Here is a 23893-nt window from a genome sequence, read left to right as displayed (position 1 = left end):
AAAATGTCAGCAAAGAAGTTGGGAGAAAAGGAAGGAAACACAATTATATGTTTCCTCTCATGTGCTTCTAGTCACCATAATTACTGTTGAGATGCCGAGACATAAGACAGTATCTGTGAATCTTTTCACTGGCTTTATCAGCAGCAGTGATATCAGTCTCAAAGGATTCCACTACAGACCATAATTCCTATTTAAGTTTCCAAGCATGTACAAAAGAGAAGGAACATAGGAATCACCAGATTCCTATATATGGATGCAAATTTTTACCTGCTTTTTACTGCTTAGCCTGGCACACCAAGCAAGTTTTCTGACTTCTTCCATTGCAACATCACTGGAAAAAAAAGCTGCTTTGCCTCAAATTGTATGCAACCTGCCCAGCACAGCATCAAAGTGAGACACGGATGAATGGCCTGACTAAATGCTTAAAGGACTTTCATGTTCATTTTTGCCTTCCACCACACAAAGGAGAGGCTGATCTCAACAAAAGTGACTGTAGTAGAACCCATGTCAAGAAAATCGCAACTCTTCTAAACTGTTCCAGCTCATGTCTCCACAAATTCATTGTGAGGTGGATAGCAGTGTACATGTAGTGACTGAATAGGAGGGTCTGCAGGTGTTTCTTTCCGACTAATGCACCTTAGGTTTATATTTTCCATGTGCTGGAAGCTGCAATACTATCAAGCAATCAGTGATTTAATTAAGGTATTTTTCAGGAAAATTCTACCATTACTATTTTGTCATTTCCCTTCATTTCTCAAGGGTTGACATTTTTCAGCACTGAGAAACTATTAATTTAATTCTCTACGTAACTTAAAAAATGAACCACATATAATTTTACAAACAACTGTGCATTAGTGAATAAAAGCAAAGTTGCCATGGAATGCGTATGGAAACATATTCGACCTCCATTAGAATGTCAAAGGTGTTTGTTATAGTCAGTGTTTTAAAACTGAATGCCAGATGAATTCACAATAATATGACATAACAGAATACTATTGGAAACATCTATTCCAAAAGTGTATATACAGTCACATACTTGCATATAAATTACACAGAAATTCAGCCTAAATGATGCTAATAAAACAGAACATAAACTCTGACCAAAAAGACATAAAGCAGTAATTGAAAGAGCAATGAGGTAATCTGATGAACTAATAGCTACAGATATAAAAACAAATTAGAATTCTGGCAATTCATTCAAAGAGTAACTGTTCCTTGAACTTTATCTTCTTATTAAGATATTGCCCATAAAAAAAAAAAAAAAGCATTCAAAATTAAACACAAGCAACAAGCTATTAAGTAATTGATCCGTGGATGGCAAAACAGCACTCCCATAAGGTACCAGAGTACATCAGACAAATGGCGTATTAAATGAAATGAACTCCAAGTAATAGGTCAACATGAATCAACTTTGAAACTAAGATTAAGTGTCAAGAATGGAAGAGCTCAAAAGTAGGTCAAAAGGTAACTATTCCCTTTCAAGGGCTTAAAACTTATAGGAAGAGTGGGTTCATCTGTGCTATCACAATACATTTATTATAGGAAGGCAAGTAAAAGACGAGTTCCAAAAGTCCATCATGAACAGTTGTACCATACACATCTGTTGACAAAGACTCATACAGATCAAGTGTCAAAATGATAGTATGACTTTCCTTGAATCATTGACAGTAGATATACTGCTTCTTCTGCTTGTCTCCCAAAGTATGGAGTGTTGCTGAAGCCACCTTTGGGTAGCTTTACACGGATTAGGTTTTCCCTTATGTTATATAAATTTATCATCCTCTCCATTAAACAGAAGAGCACTCCACAGAAATAAGACCTTCTCAAACAGAATGAGGAAGATAACTAAGCTATACTAATCTCTCAAATAAAGGGTTCCTGAGCTTCCTCTTAAATAATTTTTGAAGTATTTAATAGGATGATTCCCATGTAGAAAACTAAACACATATCCTTTTGATTTCAAAAGGATTGTCGCAGGGAGAATTTGGGGCACAGAGTACCACAAGATAGAACCAGTGGTGAGGGAGTAACATCAAGTCAAACTCCCTTGGATACAGCAACTTCCAGTGAAAACTTTAAAATCCCAGTCACAAAAGCAAACTGTGCTCCAAGCATTTTATTTCCAGGAGTTACATTCATGCAGGAAAGCAGAAAGCACTAGTTGTTTCACTAAAATTCAGGTTAATGGTTAAAAATAAATTAAAATGGTTTCTGAAAACTTAAATCTGTGGTCTGGCTTCTTGCTAGTCCACACCATAGTTGTGTGCAAAAGGCGGTATATTTAACATCAGTAAGTGTATTCAGTACTTTTTTTTTTTCTTTAAGTATCTTAAAAGAATAACATTTTCACATGATTACAGCTTCTTATAAATGACTATTTGCATTAACAGATTAAATGTAATTTCTTCCCTATTAATTAACTTACCGGGTTGACAATATGTCAATAAGTTCTTTTCTGTTCTGGACTCTGAGTGTATTAGTTTTGTATCTGGAATCCTTACTAACTTCAGGCAAATTCAGGATCTAAGTAAAAACAAAGGTGAGTAAGAAATGTGCTTGGCAGGAGATATTTATATAGCTAAGGAAATTCATTACCGATTTAAGACAGCTTTCCAAAAATCCCTACTGCTCATTAATCTTTTAATATAGATTAGGAAATTGGGGAAAGATAATGCCTCCTGGTTAATGTTACATAACAAGAACAGAAAACGACAGAAATTACACTGAAGATCCAAGTCTTAGTTGATATCTTTCACTATTAGTTAGGAGAAATTCTTCCTGTAGAAGTTTGTAAGTTATTACTGTGAGGTTGGAGAGATCTGTAGGATTATCCTGCACTAAGTTATATGTCACAGAATAAGAAATATGACTGTAACTTCATATGCTACACTGAGAAAAGCTATGTTTAAGAATATTTCTTTCGACTTCAGTAATGTCTGTCAAAAAGGCCAAAAAAATGAAAAGGTGTTTTTCCATTGAAACATCATAGTTGTTCTTTATGATTTCTTCCAAAAGAATTAATAAAGAAAATTGGTGGTATAGCCTCCAATAAAGGAGAAATATATCTCTATATGTAACTCCTACCTGGTAAATTAGAAATCTAACCATCATGCAAAGACAATGTGAATTACATTATAAAGGGAATTAAATGTGGAGAATGAGTCTTAGAATTTTGTAGAGGCATTTATGAGACAAAGTAGCTGTGTGGACAATCAATATTTATTATTTACTTTATCTGTTCATGCCACAATGTATTTATATAGAATATAAATAAACAGAATGAGTTGTGCATTTCAAATGTAATAAAAAATATCCCAATACCATCAGCTACAGAGGAAGGCAGAATAGAAGCTTACAAAGAAAGAGACTGTCATGTATTCTTCCCATATTTTTACTCGCTAATACATACTCAATACCAATTTTACTTATGATGAGTCTTATAATCATTCTAAACATGCTACATTTTTTTACAGGGCCATTTCCAAGATGGCTCACAAAACAACAGTACTGGCTGAAAGCTGAAGTCCCTATAGCCCTGTGGCTGAGTGCTGATGCTTAGGAAGAGCTTAAGAACAGGGCTAGTACATATGATACTTGTAGACTATAGATACATATAGACTAGGGCATTTCCGAGTTGGAGCTGTTTTCTATGTATTTAGCAATGCTCAATGGATTTTTGTTTCCTTAACATGTTCAGTCAGTCCTTGAATCCATATGCCTAGGTACTACCACATATAAGTGATACATAGATTGGTTTCAATCTCTCTGATATTTGCCTCAAACCTAAAATTCTACTGATTCCTCTGAGATTGGTTCAGACCAAGGCCACTATTATTTAATGACTCCTCACTTTGCTGGAGTGAATAAGATATGGCTTCCCTTCCAAGTGAATAGCTGTTGATGACGTAAAACCATCAGCAAAACAGGTATTCTTTCAACAGATATTTAGAGATATTCAAAACAAATAGTCACCTTTGACGTAACTGTCACCTAGAGTGACAAAACTAAGCATGTAAATCAAGGTATCAGTAAGTTACCTTACAACAATGACCGTATTACATAACTTTTCTGCAGATTTTTATCTGCAATGTAACATAAAACACCAATCTACCATCTTCCATCAACACTTAATTCACAGCATATTTTCTTTTGCTTCTATGTTTATAAAAAGTTTATAAACATAGTTTATAAAAATCATAACATATCATAACCTAGCTTTAGAAACTGTTCTTCATTTCCTATCTGAAAGTTTAACAATAATATTGCTACCCCCTTAAAATTATCTCCTCTTTTAATAGAGCTTTTTTGGAGTTACAAATCATTGCTTTAGAGAAAAATGTCATGCAAGGTTGTTCAAAGTAAATGATAGTGAATACTTATTTATGAGACCTTAAAAACCAAGCAATTAATCAGAAAACTATCGTTCCATTTGATGAGTTATATGAAAAATGATCATATGGAGTTGCTCACTCTACTGTTTTAATTAACGTTACTGACTTCAGCTTTAACTTAATGTCCATCTGTTGTAAAGCTGTGTGTCTATATATGTTCTTCTCAATTTTTTGTGACTAACAAATGCACATTTGAGAAGTTATTCATTAATGTGCCATTCATCTTTCTGCATCATGCTGCCAATGTTATTTTCTCTATTTCACTGTGACCACTTGGCATGAAACTTCTGTTCTCCATCTCTAGGCCTCCTTCAAGATCTAAGATGCACATTCAGAGTTTATGCTCTCCGCCTTTTGTCCCCCAACACTAGCCAACCTGTTCGTACTCTCCTTCGCTGTACACAAAAGTTCAGTCTTCTGAAGACTCTTGCTCCGTATTCCTACTTAGACCAAAGCAGCACACATCAGGATGTGCTTTTGTAACACTTGACCACTATGAAGTGCACTTCAGCCAGCAGCGTTACAAAGTTTTTCTGCAATTATCCAAGTCCCCAAACGAGCTACAGTTAGTTCTCATTGATTTTGAAAATATCACAGTGAATTATTCCAGGTTTTTTTTTCTTCTGCTTGCCTGAAAAGATACAGTTGAAGCAGAATGTTTGCAATTGTTTACAGCTTGAGCCAGCTGTTACATCTCCAGAGTATGTGTCTTCAGGGCAACAGCTTCCATACAGCCTGTATTTTTAGCACCAGCTCATCTCAGAAAGGTTCTCTAATAGCAATTCCAATGTTTGAATTAGTGGTCTCTGCATTCACTAAAGGTTCACTAGGGTGTTGCAGGCCTTCCTGTAATAAAGTCCTCTTGCTTTATTGGCTCTCCCACTTCATGGTGTTTTAAGTTCCAAATCACCCTCGACTTAGCACAGAGCATACCTCCAACAGGTTTCACAACATTCCACTGACTTCCACATCACTCCATTTCTGGGCAATTTAATGGCCCAATTCCATACCTACAGTAACTCAATAAGGGTAAAAAAAAAACATTCTTTTTAAAAACAAATATGATAACTGGTTTATAGAAAAATCTAACATTAACCAAAACTTGAACTATTTTTTTCTGTTTTTTTCATCCCTTTGAAATGTGAGCAATCGTTATTTTTCCACGTTTCATACCTCCTACTTTCAATTCTAGAAATACCAGAACACCTTTATAAGGCTGAAACGAAGAACATCAGCATGCAGGCTAGGGCCAATATTCATCCCAGTCAATTTTAGTCCTATAGATTCTGAGGTAACACAAATCATAGAAACGTTGCCTCATCTTCTGGAGTACCATTCACTCCTTACTAGTTACAGAGGGAGTGTGTAGCAACGAGTCACACAGTCTCTCAGCTGCACCCTACAGTGAGGTGAATGTATGGTCTGAATTTTTAGTGCCTGAGCCAGATATTCAGCTCTGCCTTACTCAAGGATGGCAGGAAAACCACCATTTGGTACATAATTCTTCAGGTGATAAAGCACCATGAAGACATCCACAGCTGTCTCCTGGGACTTTCTGCAAAGATTTCCTTTATGAGACAATGAGTCTTTGATAAAACCAAGTTGTGGCAGGTAGATACTTATTCAGTCATTAGTCTTCATTCATGTTAATATAATGACCGCTCTATCATGGTTGGACACCTGTATGAAGAAAACCCACTGAGAAAACTTTGAAGAGGTTAACTTGCTACCTATTGAGGGAGCCAATTCAAGCAAATGAAACCACACCCCTCCAGATTAGAAGGTGGGGGATGTGTAGCCCAAACTGCACTAAGAGAGGATCTCAACTGCACTGTCTTCTTACTACATATTCCAGTTATTAGCTATGGCATCCATGGAAATGTGAAATGTCTGGTATGAACAAATGGAGGAAGATAATGCTCAATTTCCTGAAGCCTCCATCTCATTTAGAGTGTGATTAATTTAGGCTAAATATCCAAGTTCCTAGAGAAAAAACATAATGGCAGCAAAAATGTGGAATTTTCATTTTTAAAAATGCTGTATAATGCTATATGCAAAATTTCTCTTGTCCCAGCTTCCACATTACTGGCATCTTTTGTTTGGAATGTTGCTACGCTTTATTTATGAACAATTGTTTCCCTGCAACCATTCCTGCTCTTTTAAAATGCATTCATTGTCCAGGGAAAAGCAATTCCAGGTATTAAAACAAAAGGAAAAGAGTATGTGAAAAATCCACAACCATTCTACAACTTTCCAAGCTACCTTCTGTGAAAACAGAATTGCCAGAGTCATGTTCATTCAGTTCAAAATAATGAAGATACCAGATTTTGAACACAGCCGTCCTGTTTGAAGATTTGTTCTTCGGTGGTGTATCGCTGCACCACTCCAAAGTCAGCTTACAGTCCTGTAATATTTCTTTTCTAACAAGTCCACAAGTTTCTCTGTGGGCGCAGTCCAGCACATACTAGTGTTCAGAAGGACTATGCACTCAGCTACTGGTTAAAGTGGCACAAGAAACATGCATCCCCTAGCTTTGCTTTGTTAATAGCTGTGCCTACCATGTATTTTATGGAGAAACAGGATCACATTTCTTCCTGAAAAAGGCACCAGTGTGACTTCCATGACAATCACCACTCCAAAACCAGAAGGTTGTTAGCTTGTCCATTCTTTTACCTAATTAGCTGTGTAGCTGCACAGACTTCACAGGGGGTTCAGCACACACAAGTTTGGGAATTGGGGTGTTCTGAATACAGAGGTAAAGCACAGAATCCATATCAGTTCCCCAAAACTACCAGCCAGAACCCCAGAGTTAGAATTTATACTCACTACTTGTTTTCACAAAAAAAGGGGAATTAAGAAGCAATCAGTAATTAATTTCCTAGTCAGAATGGAAACTATTACACATTTCTGTACTGTCGACTAACACACCGTTACCTTGCACACTGTGACAAACTGCTGATCATTTCCAGCTCCCACCACGATGTAGCCATCCTTGGTCTTAAAAGCCTGGAATAACAAAGATAGGTGATAATTTGTAACTAAACTATAAAATATTAGTGCATCTTTTAAGTGAAAACTTTGTAAATAATGTTCAAATGACTCCCTTAAACATTTCCATTCAGATCCAATCTCTCGTTCTATAAAAGTCATCCACAAAGATGGATGCAGACCTTTTGATTTTTCTAGAGTTGAGAAGTTTATCTTGGTTAATAGCTTATTTGCTGAAAATGTGCCTTGAGGCATCCTGAAACTTTGCAAATGTGTCCCACACTCACAGGGACTGAGAAGGATTTACCAGGATAATACTTGCCAGGAGTTATTTATTCAGCTTCACTCTTAGCCTGACTGAGAGCAGACAGCTGCACTGAGGTGTCACAGATCTTGACCAAATACGCAAAAAAAAATAATTGCCAAATAGCAATGACAAGTTAGGGACTCTCATGGGAATGAAAGGGATAGGCTGCATCTTTCCAGTTCTTCAGCTGGAGATTAAGCTATCTCCTTGGTCAAAGGTCTCAAGACTGAGCTCCTGAAGAAAACGGGACTTTTCTTCCAGCTTTGAGGATTTTTTTTTTTCTTTTTACTTCATTACAGTGGCCTTACTGGCACGTTTCATGGTGAACAGAACATTTAACTAGGTAGGACATAACAGCTTTCATTTCAGTCTAAATCAACTCCACTTAGTTTTTCAGTGGAAAAAAGAAAATCTATAATTGGCATCATCCTTGATTTTTACCATTGTGTCAGGGCATCTTCTAAAATGGGATAAGGCAAACAGATTCCCCTTTCCTCCACACTTCTTCCTCACACAAGGGTGTGTAACTGCAGGTTCAGTCGTGCATGTTACTACCACAGTTTTTGCAAGCATTTGGGAAAAATTCTTTCGCTGTTAATTTAACTTCAGTGCAAAAGGCCAGCACAGGCTGGTGCACTAATGGTGACGAGGCCTTGCGATACTTTCTTGCAGAGACCAAAACTCATCTTCCATTCTCAGAAATCAATTTTTAATGAGCTACCATGTCTTGATCTAAAGGTGTGAGTTCTTCCTATAAATTTTGGTAAAATAACACACAAGCATAAGCCTTGACATGGTAACACTTTCATAATAAAAAAATCTTCTCATGCCACTGTGGTTTATTCTTCTTCACAAACAAGAATATGCTATTCCAACTTGCAATCTTTCATACAGATACAAATACATCCACACTAAGACTCTTTTACCATCTGGTACGGTCAAAGCTTTAAAATTTTATGTGGAAAATTATGTCTGCTGAAATGCAAGTAACTGTACACCATGGTTAGGATATCACTTGTTTGCTCTCGCTATGTTTCATTTCCTGGTAAATAGCATTGGTCAGTGATAAAGTTTAGCAATATTTTTTTTTCACACATTTAATTAACCACTTCAGTCTAAGATTCTTAGCAAGCAAAGATGAAATTCAGCAAACATTGAGTCCCAAGCATGGGAAAAAAAGTCCTACTGACATGGCCCCAATGCATTAAAAGTCTAGAAGCACGCATAATATAAAGGTTATACTGCATACTCACGCTGAGGAAAGCAATGAGGAAAGAAAAAATTGGGGAAAAGAATGCAGAAAACAAAGTTGTATATGAATGCATAAACATTTTTTAGATATAAATATATCTCTATATCTGTTCCTGAAGATTTCGGTCTAAAACAATCATTACAGAGCTTGGTCTAAGAACATGTAAGACACTTCCCCTCCCCTCCCCCCAGTAAATGGCTTTTAGTAGGAATAGTGATGAACTAAAACTGTCCGTATAAACTTACTACCTTTAGTTACAGGCAAGATTTGTTTTCTGAACACCCTGACCAAATCCTGACCTGTCTTTGCTGACATCCTAGAATTCTCTGAATTCTAAAACCAGCCACACACGTTTCACAAACTATGGGCTAAACACAACACCTATGTGCATGCATATGTAACACAATAGAGTTTTTATTGGTGCGACCACCTACTACTTCCAGTAAACACAAATCAGAAATTCTTTTACACATTCTTTTAAACTTCTAGTCTGGATGCCTGTTACAGATTGCAAAGCCTACAATAAATGCCATATGTACTTATATACAGATTCCCTTCCTCCGCACTCCAAAATATTTTTAAATTGGTAGTATGGGCAAATCCTAAAGAGCTTACAATTTATCAGCAACTTCTTTTGAGACTTGCATCTCTGTAAGAAGACTGCAATCACACAATAGCTGCATACCACTATGAAACACGCATCTGTACCCGTGGGCTGTCCATGCAGCAGCGGAAGTCACTCTAAATTTAAGGGCCTGGTTATTAGCATTTGTGCTTCAGTTGCTTTACGGAATGTGTGGGAAAACTGATTATTCTTAATTGCACTGTATGTCTAAAAAGCTAAAACAACAATCATGTCATCCTTACACAACAAAAATGGTATCATAATAAATGCAGCAGTGTCTTTTTCCATGAAGCTTAACTCAAATGTCTTGGGCTGCTATTTTAAGCTTCCCATTACAAAACAGCTGATTATTTGCCAGTCACTGCTGCTGATAAAGCAGAAACTTCCAAAGGTTATTAGCACAATATTGATGCCAACATTTAAGGGTGATAACAATGGTTTTATTCATCACCCATAAATGTACGCACACTACAGGTTACCACAGGTTACTGTCTGGTCACAGAAAGCTTCACAATCTTATTATACAAAGGAGAGTAATGGCAAAGTGCAGACAGATTTTAATGAGATTTTGTTTTGATAAACTGCTGTCCATCACATCGAATCATTTCACATTAGTGCAATAAAAGGCACTACGCACACAAGGCAAAAGTCTTTTTTCCCTTCCTCTTTTTCTGAAGAATAAGGTCTTCTTGATACGATTTTTGAGAGCATGAGCATGATTTAACCTGCTACTCTCACATGGTGTCCTGAGAAATGGGACGTGACTTGGTGAAGACAAGAAACAAAAACCAGGCAAAAAAATTAGTCCACCTCTTATTCATGGAAAAGTCAGAGATAGATTGCGTAGCATCCAAAGGCATAGCTTTTCAGCATGGTATAAAAAGCTTGGGGGTTTCTAGGAAGATAATCTGTAAATTCACATTAAACTATATATAGTACATGACATCAACATATATGTTCAAAGTCAGATCTCAAGGTCCAGTGTGCATACATCAGCACCTCACACTGACTAATGGCTGTTACAGGACCTCATTAAGATTCAGCACTTTTCCAAATTCGATCCTAGAACACTGTGCATACCTGAGATACTTTATGTACTGAAACATTTTAACATCCCTAAACACAGGTAATATAAACTCTATCTGCCTTCAAGAAATGTTCTAAGTGATTTACAGGTATTCTCCAAAAACACGATATACACAATACAATAAAGACGCATCCCAAATTTAATCGTAGTTTATTATCAGAGCAGACAAAGACTTGCTGAGATAACTAAGGCCAAACTAGCCAGTCTTTCACTGCTTTATGTCAACAGCCTTTCAAAATTTCCCAGCTTTGATGGTGATAATGAAAGACCATCAATCTCTTGCATTTATTGCCTGCTTTATGAATTTTAAGCCTATATATGCTATGGCAATCATCAATCATACATAAATATCTTTGCATATGTTTCAATTTGCATGTTGATTCCACAAACAAAACTTTAAAATGTAAGAGAGCAATTAAAAGATATGCCAATTCCAGTAAATTGATCAAAAGTCCAGGTCAGTTTTCAGTATTTGAATCCAAAACACAGAAATCAAAACAATCAGAACATCTGCTGTGGCGTATGGTGATGCTTTTCTCCCCTCTATCATGTATTTATACATATTCATAAGATCTCCTCAAGCCTCCTCTCCATTCCTCCAGGATAAACAGTCCCAGCTCTCTCAGCCTCTCTTCATGAGAGATGCTCCAAAGCCCTTAATTATTTTCATGGCCCTTCGCTGGACCTGCTCCAGTATGAGCACATCTTTGTCCTACAAACCCCAGAAGCAGACCCAGTTGTGTACCCATAACTGGATCTACTGGTTATTTGTCCTTACCAGTGCCGAGCAGAGGGGAAGGACCACCTCCCTCGACCTGCTGGCAATGCTCCTAATACATGTCCTTTTCTGCAAAGCTGCCTTCCAGCCAGTCAGCCTCCAGTCTGTACTGATTCATGAGGTTATTCCCTACCATGTGCAGGACTTTGTATTTCCCTTTGTTGAGTTCCACTAGGTTCCTGTTGGCCTTTTTCTCCAGCCCGTCAAGGTCCCTCTGAATGGCAGCACAACCACCTAGTGTACTAGCCACTCTTCCCAGTTTTCTGTATTCTGCAAACTTGCTGAAGGTGCACTCTGTCCATCATCCAGGTCACTAATGACCACGTTAAACAGTACTGGCCCAGTGTACCCCTAGGAATGCCACTGATGAGTGGCCTCCAGGTGAACTTCATGCCACTGATCACAACCCTTTGAGCATGACAGGTTAGCCAGTTTTCATTTCACCGCAAAAATCTAAATCTAAATCAGTGCTGTTGAGAGAGTGCATAGTGAGGGCACTTCATGATCTAGTCTCAGAAGCTGTTGGCAGATCAAATCCAGCACACACTGAAATATAGCCTGCAGCCATCACCATTAGTAGGCAGCTTCCCAGCACCACAAGACCTGTCAAGGACAAATGCAAAGGATGCAAGTGCCATCCAGGCAGAAACTAGCTGTCACTTCTTCAGAGACTTCTCAGAAAGAAGAATTTGGAGACTAAACAATATTTGGAGAGACAAACAGAACAAAGAATTGGATTTTTGAAATTGGAGAATTATTCCATATTTAGGAAAGGTTAATAGCTTTAATTAGCTGAACAAGCTACTGATTATTTTCATTACCAATTACAGTATTGGCCCCTTTACTGATAATGGCAGTCAATGGTCAAAATATTTGAAAGCTTCCAGGACTCCCCTTGGAGGAAGATTTACACTACATCAGGTATAGTAAAAGGGGTGTATTACTCGTCTTTATGAGTTCTCTTATCTGATGTTCCCATGTGGATAACAGTTGGGATCTGCAAGGATATTTACAATACCTCTTCACTGGGAATAGCGGATGTTAGATACCCTCTGATTTGAAGTATCTCGCAAGACAGCACTGTCTTTTGATTCATAAAGTCAGATAGTAGCATCCCTAAAAGCATCCAATGATGGATCATGAGGATCATGATCATTATCATCCATCCAGTGATGGAACTGAGGTCTTCCAGATAGTCACCATGTATTGGTGAGCTCTGGAGCAGGGCTTAAAGGGTAGTAACTTTTGAATGCCTTCTAAGGGCTGCTGGTTTTACAGAGCAACAGGCTGATTGCTCAAACTGGCATCATGAAGCAGCTTGCTTAAGATTTCAGAAAGATGCCATCCTTTTATAAAAGCTAGATACAGTATTTCTGTAAAGTACACATTTGTCAGCACAACAGGGAGCACTCTCACATGGCATTAAGGGATAACACTCCTCTGAGCGCCTTCCCAAGGTTTGCATAGGAGCAAGCAACTTTGTGTGAAGGCTGAACGAATCATTGGGACCAGCTGGAGATAGTGCAGAACAGAGACATCTACTTGAGAAGTCTGTAAACATAAAACCAGAAAAAGCTAAACCAGTATTTTCAAACAAAGCTTTGAAACATATCACCAACATTTTTAAAAAGACATTAATTTTCATATGCCACTCCTTCCTCTCCCTTCCATCTTCCCATTTACAGCTGTCTCTTCGCTCACTCACAGAATCAGAGAATAATTACTCAGTAAAACACTGTGTGACCATTCGTAAGTCTCCGTTATGTGCTTAAAGTACTTCCCTGGTATTAATGGGTGTGGTCAAAGAGAAAAGCTGGTCTTTTGCAGGCTTGGAGCCACAGAAAAATTACAAAGCTACTTTTAATTTATTGCATAATTTGTCTTCAATTACACTTTCAAGTTTCCAGTGTGATAGCTGATTCAATGCAAAGGTCCTTTAAGGACAAACATTCTCTAGTCTTAATGTAGATTAAAGTCGTGCAATTAAGAAGGTGATGTATGCCGGATTTGACTGACCTGTACACAAGCTCTCTTCTCCTGCCAACCAAATGTATCTACAGCATATGTTGATTTTTTTCTCTCTCCAACCCTATCAAACTCTGGTTCCCCAAAAGTGTAGGAAATCCTCAGTTTTGCTTTGGATCCAGAACGGTTCTTCCAGATGGGATAAACTTGGCACATCATTTCTCTACCTTTACACATCAGTTTGTATAAAACATCAGCTGTGCCACAGAATCATGGAGTAGCCGCATGCTTTTTTCTTTCAAGGGAAAGGCACAATCCTTTCATAACAATTTAATATTTAATTACTGTTACAAATGGGAACAAGGCCAAGAAGTTTGGTCAGCTGTAGTTCTGAGCAATACATATAAATCATAAAGACCACACACTTTGAAACTATTTGCCTACTTTGCACTCTCTTCCAGTGAAAGCAAACAGTAAAAATAAAAAAATGTAAATTTCATGGACTGGATTAATGTATGCTGAATGCTCTCACGGAGCAAACTGAAGAAGGATTTTCCACACAAAGATCTCACATTTTCCCTCTGGTCTTCTCAACCCGCACTACTTGTCCCTCTCTTCACTGCCACGTTGCAGGACATACTAGGGCACAACTTCACAGCTATCACAGTCTACAGGACACATTAGTATTAAGAATATCTCCCATAATTCTCTTGCAAAGAAGAGCAGTTTCACTGGATGCCCTGAGCTTGTGGGAAAGGTGTTTATAGTATGACCGGGAATGATCACTTTGGTCTCTGAGATGAGGCAGAACACCAGCACAGGTGTCAAGGAAGGCACATCACAGACTGCCAACCAGGGAGACCATTCACTTCTACAGAACCCACGATCCATTAGACACTTTTTCTGATCACTCTTCAAGTTCAGTATGTGTGAGTGCAGAAAAAATTATTTTGCCTAACTGATCCAGCAGCAAAGCAGATGAGAACCATTAAATGTGCTCTGAATGCACTTTACTGAAAGAGGCAGAAAAGTTAACACAAAATTGCAGCATCAAACAGGGATATCTACATTTGGCATTAGAGTGTATTACTCTCAACACTCACTCAGGAAGCAGGACAGCCTAGTTCTTCTCTCTTAGACTGTGTCATGTTTTTATACAGTTGTTGCCTAATATAAGAAGTATAAACTGCTGGGAACAGCAACCAAGGCCTCTCCAATCCCAGCCCGCTCTCCCAAGAAATAGGTTGGAGACAGGATCCCTCTCTCCCTTACCCTTCTCCTGGTCATATGATATTTGCACTGTTCATTTCCCAACTGACTGGATGCAATACCTAGATTTGTAATCTAAAAGTATCAGTTGGGCATACTATTTATGAAAAAGACTTTACTTTAAAAAGCTGTTACTTCATATTCAATAGTGCAACGAATGTTAACTTCAGATTGCATACCTTTATTTTTAGAGATGAGACTTTTCTCCCAGTCATCTCAAAGAACATATGCTGCAAGGAAATGAAACCAGTTTCTTTTTTTTCTAATGGGGATGCACTATACATCTAGCCTCACCACCCAAAAAGCCGTTTAAAAACTCCTGGAAGAGCAGTACACAGCTTTAAAATGGGAAACTTGTCACTTTCACAAATTGCTAAAATTTGAAATACCTAAACTATACCTCAATTAAAAAGAAATTCTCTGATATTGTAAACTGGCATTAAAAGTGTTCTTTGCTGTTGAAAAATAAAATTTCAGGCACAGAATCACATTCTCCATTGCCACATTAGTTTTCCATTAGTTTTTCAACAATGAAATTACACACACACAGACATGCACACACAAAATAAATAAACTTTAATCACAGTATCACACTGGAGCCAGTGTAATTAATGTTGTGTCAGCCTTTCCATTTAAGCCACTATTTTCAAGAGGTTTATAGCACAGCCATAAAAATTCAGTTAGGCTGAAATTAAGCAAACAAGGTCTTATATAGCAAGCAACATTTAAGTGTATATACAGACAGCAGCCAGTTACTACTTATATGGGAATTAAAATAGACGCTTACTGATTTTAAAGGGCACTGCAGAGCTATTTTTTTAAACAATATTTTTCTCAACATTTATAATAATCTTTCAAAAGCCTGAATCCAAGCTATGTTTCCTTACCCTTTTTCCTTCTCACACAATAGTTCACACAATTTCTTCCAATTTTGGGATTGTAAGCATTGTTTTTTTGTTTCACTTTTAAAATAAAAGAATGCAATGAAAACATTTCTTTTGAAAAACAACACATATGACCACAGTCTGATCCTCATACAGGCCTTCAGGCATTACTGAAGCAGAAATGACAAATAGTTCTTACACCTTCCAAAAATCGTAAGATATAGCTGTCTGGAAAATCTGAGTACTCAAATAGGAGGTTTTAAAGACTGCTGTTTAGAATTTAATTCTACATGAGGCCCTATTTCTGTTTTCAGTAGAAATCATCAGAGCAGGATTTGTCTCGTTATTTCTGTCCTTTTCCCCTCTCTACTTTTTTGGTTTTAAGTGATGTAGTGGCACAATTTCCAAAGGTGAGCTTTGTTAACACCGACTACCTTTCTGGGAACTCATACTGAGCCAATCAGCCTGGCATTTCAAGCTGCAGACAGATGACCAGAATTCTGACTGGGCAGGCAGTGCTATTAACTTAAAGGCTCTAATAACTTAATGTCCTGCTATACAGAAGGCTCTTCACAAAAAGGCAAGCTGAATCATTCGTGAGTTTCTCTGACAACCAGCCAACCGAGAAGAGCGAGGGATCAGATCAACACCGATGCTGACGAAAATCAGCAAAAACACCAATGAGGACATACCAATTACAGACGTGCAAAACTGGCTGCCTTTCACAGTTTGGCACTTCGACGACGTAAAACAAACAGCACTCATGTTTGAAATCTGCCATTTAGCGGCACAACAGGATGGACAAAGGCAGGAGAAACTCCACTCCACTCTGCCAATGTGCCTTTGCCCTATTTTGGAGATTATTTTTTCAATTTGTGTATCTCTCAGTATGTGATCCTCTGTACTATTCAGTAGACACAGTATGGTGAACTAAGGATGGATTTCAAATATTTCAACCTTGACTCTTCAGTACCCTTGCTTTGTGGTTTTAAGTCAGAGTCATTAAGGGTTTATTGTATGTAGTTTGTTTTGGTTTAAAACACTACTTTATCTCTAATCAAAGATTTAAAAATTGAACTGGCCAGACATCCAGGATGCACACTATTTACAGTCCTGAATTTATGCCAAAAAAAAAAAAAACCAACAAACATTGCCAGGCCATAGGAATAATGCTAGTGAGATCTATTTAAAAAAAATGAAAAATAACACTTGACACACATATGTGTCTAAACAACAACACATATATGTCTAAAAAAGTCAGAAATGTCTTTCCTCTTCACTTTCCGGTAAATTTCTATTAGGTTTCCTTAAAACTATAAAATTCAGACTTCTTCTTTTCTCTAACTTTTTTTTTTTAATCATTTCCCATTAGTCTGAGAAAAACTGAAATATAATAACATATTACTGTAATCTTTCTCTACCTCAAATTTAGCATTATTTCAATTGTTAAAGTTCTATACTATCACTATAATTAGTAATTAAAACATGACACCTTTTGCCAACTTAAAACTGTGCTGGCCAATGTTCCACCAATTTTTCATTCTAGCAACTAATAAGTTAATTATCTACTGAGAAAGAGCTGAGGAAATCTGCATAGTAGCAGCTACTATTTTGTTTTGTAACAATGATCTTTACATCTATGGCTTGGTGGAGTGCTTTTGCATAATAAACATAACTATCCCTTGCAAAAGAACTTGTTCTGAAGAATCAACACAGTGTGAGTGTGCTTCTATTATCACAGCCTAAAACCAACAACAGATTTTAGCCATGTTTGTACAAAATCATCTCCTTGCACCTCTTGCCCCCCCGCCCAAAGTCTGATGGGCATAGCTATACCAGGAATATGGTGGAAGAAGGCAATAGAAGGAGAAAAAAGAAGTAGAAAATCCCAACTTTCAAAAAAGAGACCACATTTTTCCCCTGAAGATTCAAAAGGAAAAAAAGCTTAGTTTCCACTCACAGGTACATACATCATGCTGTTCCTTAACACACACACACTTAATTCTTATTAATTGCTACCTTTATTTCAAGGTTTCATCTTGCCTTATGCTGCTATAATTTTTTGGGGCTCTGGGTGGCCAAGGGGCAGCTTCTCTCTCATACAAGAGAGTATGAACATCCAAATAACTATTCTGAGATAATCATGGGAGAATCGCAGGAGTATGGGCTTATTTAGGGCAGGACTCTGACACCGTAGATAGCCCAGTACCACAGAGTTTTCATTTATTGGCATGACCAGCTAATTTACTTCCATTGCCAATCTAAACCCTTACTTTTAAATTTCTTAAAGAAATGCAAACCAAAGTGGCAATTTAAGGCTAAGAACCATGACTATTCAGTTCTACTGAACACTGTGACATCAGGAAAAGTACAAAATTAATGCATTTTTGCTACAGATAATTGCCATAAGTTGATACTGAACATTGTACCAGCATTGCTGTAACTCTGTCAACTGACAAGTGAACATGAACATATACTGCTTCAGCTAGGCTCTTTTACCAAACACTTATATTGTTTTACGTATTTTCATAATAAATAATTTACAGAAACTAAACCAAAGCAAGTACACACAGCACTGCAATTAAATTAGATGTCAGTCACATGTAGTGAAATAAGTTTAAAGTAAGCCAGCTACTGCTGTCCCTACACCACAGCACAACTGTGTTGCAGTCTACACGCTAACAGCAAAGATCTCCAGTACAAGTGAACATCTCATAAAGAGCGGGTGATCCTTGTTACAGAAATGATCGCAGCTATTGAGGGGCCCAGTCTGGCTATGGCTGAGGGATGGTGCCAGCAAGTCTGGAGGAGCAGCCTGGCTCCTGGCCTTCATCATGCTCTCGCCTCCCTCTTTGTTGAGCTGCCGAAGTCAAAGGGCTGGTCTCCTAATGATCCAGACAGCCTTCGGGTGACACTGGGGTTGGCATCAAATGGGTAGCAGCAAGCCCAGCACACAGACCTGCCATTGTGCTAGGAAGGACCGAAATGGGCTGCTGGCAGCAGCTTTGCCTGTGCTTGCACCCCTGATGACAGCCTAAAGTGCTGCCTGCCCAGTATTCCTTGGAGTTGGCTATGAAATGACCTTTCACAGAAACAAGGTTCTTGTCCCTCGATTATATGAAGCTGATTATCTGATTGCCTCACTTGGGGACGGGAAGAAGGAGCAAATAGGGAGAAGAGGTGCGTGGATTTCTAAGGGCACTCTTCCTCCACTCAGAGTGCTGATGAAAACATTAGGGTGTTTTACAGCTTCCTTTATAACAGTACCAGAAAATAACACAGAGAGGAGTAACAAAATGCATTTAAATGGTTATCCATGATGGAGTGACCACATCAGGGGACAAAGGAAGAGCTACCGATGTCATCTATCTGGACTTCTATAAGGCCTTTGACACAGTTCCCCACAACATCTTACTCTCTAAATTGGAGAGAGATTGATTTGATGGGTGGGCTGTTGGGTGGATGAAGAATTGGGTGGATGGTCGCATCCAGAGGGTAGTGGTCAACAGCTCAATGTCCAGATGGAGATTGGTGACAAGTATCGTCCCTCAGGGGTCAGTGTTGGGACCAGTACTCTTCTGTATCTTCATCAATGACACAGACAGTGGGATCAAGTGCACCCTCAGCAAGGTTGCAGATGACACCAAGCTGAGTGGTGCAGTTGACATGCCTGAGAGATGAGATGCCACCCAGAGAGACCTGGATAAGCTCAAGGAATGGGCCCATGTGAACCTCATGAGGTTCAACAAGGTCAAGTGCAGGGTCCTGCACCTGGGTTGGGGCAACCCCCAGCATCAATACAGGCTGGGGGATGAAGTGATTGAGAACAGCCCTGCTAAGAAGGACTTGAGGGTACTGGCGGATGAAAGGCTGGACATGAGTTGTCAATGTGCGCTCACACCCAGAAGGCCAACCATATCCTGGGCTGCATCCAAAGCAGCATGGCCAGCAAGTCAAGGGAGGTGATTCTGCCCCTCTACTTGGCTCTGGGGAGACCCCAGCTGCATCCAGCTCTGGAGCCATCAGCACAGGAAAGACATGGACCTGCTGGAACGGGTCCAGAGGAGAGCCGCAGAAATGACCAGAGGGATGGAACACCTCTCCTATGAAGAAAGGCTGAAAGAGTTGGGGTTGTTCAGCCTGGAGAAGAGAGGGCTTCAGGGAGACCTTACTGCAGCGTTTCAGTACTTAAAGGGGGCTTCTAAGAAAGATGGGGACAGACTTTGTAGCAGGGCCTGCTGCAATACGACAAGGGGTAATGGTTTTAAACTAAAAGAGGGCAGGTTTAGACTGGATATAAGGAACACATTTTTCACAATGAGGGTGGTGAAACATTGGAACGAGTTTGCCCAGGGAGGTGGTAGATGCCCCATCCCTGGGAACGTTCAAGATAGGTTGGATGGGGCTCTGAGCAACCTGATCTAGTGGAAGATGTCCCTGCTCATTGCAGGGAGGTTGGACTAGATGACCTTTAAAAGGTCTCATCCAACCCAAAGTATTCTATAATTAACAGAGACAGATTTCAGTAATGCTAGGATGCTGGTACATTTAATTTCCTTCCAATATACATTTACTTTCACAGTTACGAAGCTTGGACATTTTATTAGACTTTGACAAAGCTGCGCTTTTAAGTGGGAAAGGTTGCTAGTGAAAATTATGCAGGAGGCATACCAATTTTCACATCAAGTTACTTACTGAAGCATAAGACTTTTTAGACAGAGAATATATTTCTCCAGTTACTTGATTTGTCTTTTTTCTTTTCAAAATCTGTACAAGTTAAACAAAATACACCAAGTGAGCAAACAAAGCAAGTGTCCTGATTTCAGCTGGGATAGAGTTAATTTTCTTCCTAGTAGCTGCTACAGTGTGTTGTTTTAGATTTAGGATGAGAATAATGTTGATAACACACTGATGTTTTAGTTGTTGCTAAGCAATGTTTACACTAAGTCAAAGACTTTTCAGCTTCTGATACTGCCCTACAAGTGAGAAGACTCTGGGGGTACAAGAGACTGTGAGGGGACACACAGCCAGGACAGATGGCCCAAACTGGCCAAAGGGATATTCCATACCACATGGCATCATGCTCAGTATATAAACTAGGGGGAAAGCTGGCCAGAGGGCACTGCTCAGGAACTGGCTGGGCATTAGTCAGCGGGTGGTAAGCAACTGCATTGTGCGTTCACTTATTTTGTATATTCTTTTATCATTATTATTATTATTTTCCCTTCATTTTCTGTCCTATTAATCTGTCTTTATCTCAGTCCACTAATTGTTTGGGTTTTTTTTTTCTTTTTCCCAATTCTCTTCCCATCCCACTGGGTTGGGGGAAATGAGCAAACAGATGTGTGGTGTTTAGCTGCCTGCCAGGTTAAACCACAACAGCAACTTTAAGCTGCCATAAAGAGTGTAAAATCAACTGACATGAGTGGGACATATAGTTGTCCACTGGCCTTCAGCTTCCAAATGAAAATAAAGGACCTGTAGAATAAGATTTGTATTCTCTTCACATACAAAGAAAACCCTGCTTTTCAAATGTATAAAAAGGAGGACAGCCTTTCCCTGCCCCCACAGAAGTTTAAAGCCCACTCAAAATCTTTTTGCTCTTAAAACCTGATGGAACAGGAAAAATAACAGGAAGTCTATGGTGGCATATCATTGCCTACCCTGAGAGTTTTGGCATTTCAAGGTTTAAACTAGACAATTTGTGTTCCTCTACAGGGAACTCTGCAGAAGTACCGAGGCCAGCTCAGGCTAACTGTCTTCACATGTGTCCTGGTTTTCAACAGATTGCACAACATGAACTGAGCCCCATCTTCCTAACAGCCCTACTTGTGCAATGACACTTGTAAAATGCAATACACAATGAATACACTGCTAATAGTACGCAGGCTGGGACCTAGCGCTATTTCAGTAATATCTATTGGGACAGTAGCATAATTTCCTTTTTACAGAGAGCAGTGGTCATCTCCTACTTGGATGTTTCTGAAAACCCTATGCTGCTAGTCTGCTGCTGACATCAAGAATTATGAATCTAGACAGCAAGGAGAAGAAAAATCAAGATTTCCATTGATCATTATTACATTTACATTGTTAAAATACCACCTATAAAAACACAGTGTGCAGAAAGACAGACACCTTCAGGGGGCACAGACAGGTTTTCCCTTTCCCTTCTCACATCAGTTACTTATCAGAATGTAAGAAGATCATTAAGAAGATCATAATAAAGATCAGAAAGTAGTTATGTCACAAATGTGACACAACTTGTTAAACCAAGGCTCATGTATGAGGTGGGAAAGGCACAGGCACATCAGGAGAAAGGAATGAAAAAGCATTATTATTATGTACCTGGGATCATATTTGCTCCCATCCAGACAACAACAGAAGTAGCAAATAGTAAAACATAAAAAAATAGGAACATTTCCCTAGATGACTCTTCTATCCAGAACACCTCTTCACATAAAAAAGGGAAAGAAGGAAGGGATGGTAATTCTGCAAACCCTAACAACCACAGCCGCCAGTCATTCTGCTAACTGCTCCGCAGGCTGCACTTTCCACGCAAGCGTCCGCAGCCAATTGTCCGAGACAGGGGTTTGGCGGAGAAGTATTTTGTGGATATGGACCAGCATCAGCTTGAACAATGACAGATGCACAAGTTCCTAAACCTCATTATCTTCACAGAAATGAGCAAATACCTGATTCAGAAAGGGTGTACTCATTCTAAACCTAGAGGCTGATTTAAGAGGTAGACCTGGATAGTTTGGAAGAAAAAGCAAAGAATTTAACTGGTGAAAAAAAGAAAGTGTGTGGTGCTTTAGATGAAACCCTCAAACTAGGACAACCTAACCTGACAAACTGTTGTTTCACATTCTAAGGAACTGTAATACGGTTTGTTGTTCTGAAAATTACTGTTGTGTTTTAAACTGTTCAACAGTATTCCTCCTGCTAAAACCAATAGCAATAGCTGTATAATTAGTGTCAGCAATGACATGAGGGATCATTACTTTAGCTATTAGCATTTAGGGAACATTTTAACCCACTGAATACTAACGGACTTAGCTTAAAGGACAATTAGATAATTACTGCATGGAGCACATCAGTAGCCTGAAACTCACCGACAGATAGATCATCACCATGATTCCATGTTATGTCATCAAAACAAAAACATGTAATTAATTCTGACTGGTATCTCCATCCTAACACTGCATTTCTTTAATTTTCCCAAACAAAAACACAGTGCCTGAATCTCCACAGAGAAACCATCTCTACATGCTTTTCGATGTCTGTGTTCTGTACCCTACTGGCTAAGACACATTAATATAGAGTCTAAAGAAAAGAGCTCGGGAACCAAAGCTCTTAAAATGTGATACAAGGTGTGAATCAAGGAGTGGAAGAACAAAGATTGTCCTTGTTGGGAAGATCTTGAACGCAAGTGCTTTATTATCTAGAGGAGCACAGAGGTAGAAAGTACCAAACAGGAAGACAGGAAAAAGTGTATCATCATTGTGGAGTTAAACATGGCTCTAATCATAAACTTGGATAAAAGGTTTTGATAAGTGTTCAGAAGATCAGTTTGCTTTCTTGGCTTAGCTGGCATTTAGACTGAAATAAAACACAAGCTCTAACACTGCTTATTTTTTAGGATGGACATAGCCATAAAGAGCCCATAAACCAGATTACTGGCACCAATGTACTCCTAATGAAATCCATCACTGCTCCCCCTCAGAGATGTCACAAAGTTCGCATGTTTCGAAAGCAAGCGGAAATATAGGGACTTTTTTGTCCAAAAACTTTGTTGGCCATGCCATTTTGCCTCAGTTGGCCAAATCATACCAACAGCATGTAATTACATTCCACTAAGAACACAGAAATGTTTTGCTGACAGGTGTTCTTATGTTTTGACTCTTTTTGAGGCAGGGTGGCTGAGAATGGTCAAGGTCCATTAAACAACTGTGGATCTAGTGATTCCACATTTGAGGCAGAAATAAACTGCTGTCTAAATTTAAAAATTAAAAAAAAAACAGATGGGATCTCCAGATTACCTCTGTGTCACACATTCTTCTCCCATATCCCCATTCACAGACTTTTTATCTGGATGACCTCAGCTTGCCTAAGAGGCAAACATTTTCCTTTCTAGATGAAAGCTGGACAAATCTGTGGCTTCAACAGACCTCTCACTTTCTCTCAAAAAAAAAAAAAATCAGATGTTATTTCAGGGAAATCAACATTTTTCAGCCCTCCAGCTTTGAAGCAATAACTGAAATACATAATTCCACACTCCGGGCACCAGCAGAGGATTGGCCAAAAAACAAATCACAGTAAAGCAGCAGTAAAGGACTGCAGCAAGCTT

The 23893-nt window shown here is 38.8% G+C and overlaps 1 protein-coding gene across 1 annotated transcript in view; it reads right to left on the bottom strand.

Annotated features, from left to right (window-relative positions):
• The window catches only part of LOC104621525 (succinate--hydroxymethylglutarate CoA-transferase-like), a gene marked incomplete at both ends in the record, with an annotated part of 90559 nt that overhangs the window by 9518 nt on the left and 57148 nt on the right, over positions 1–23893 (bottom strand). The window contains 2 exons of the mRNA XM_010288042.1: positions 2426–2523; positions 7326–7397. Of these exons, the coding sequence (XP_010286344.1) occupies positions 2426–2523; positions 7326–7397 (170 nt within the window). The remainder of the gene's footprint in view (positions 1–2425; positions 2524–7325; positions 7398–23893) is intronic.

The sequence above is a fragment of the Phaethon lepturus genome, unplaced genomic scaffold (assembly GCF_000687285.1).
Source record: "Phaethon lepturus isolate BGI_N335 unplaced genomic scaffold, ASM68728v1 scaffold4935, whole genome shotgun sequence".
Lineage (NCBI taxonomy): Eukaryota > Metazoa > Chordata > Aves > Phaethontiformes > Phaethontidae > Phaethon > Phaethon lepturus.
The sequence above is the reverse complement of the archived record's forward strand: the minus strand, read 5'-3'. Positions and strand labels throughout refer to the sequence as shown.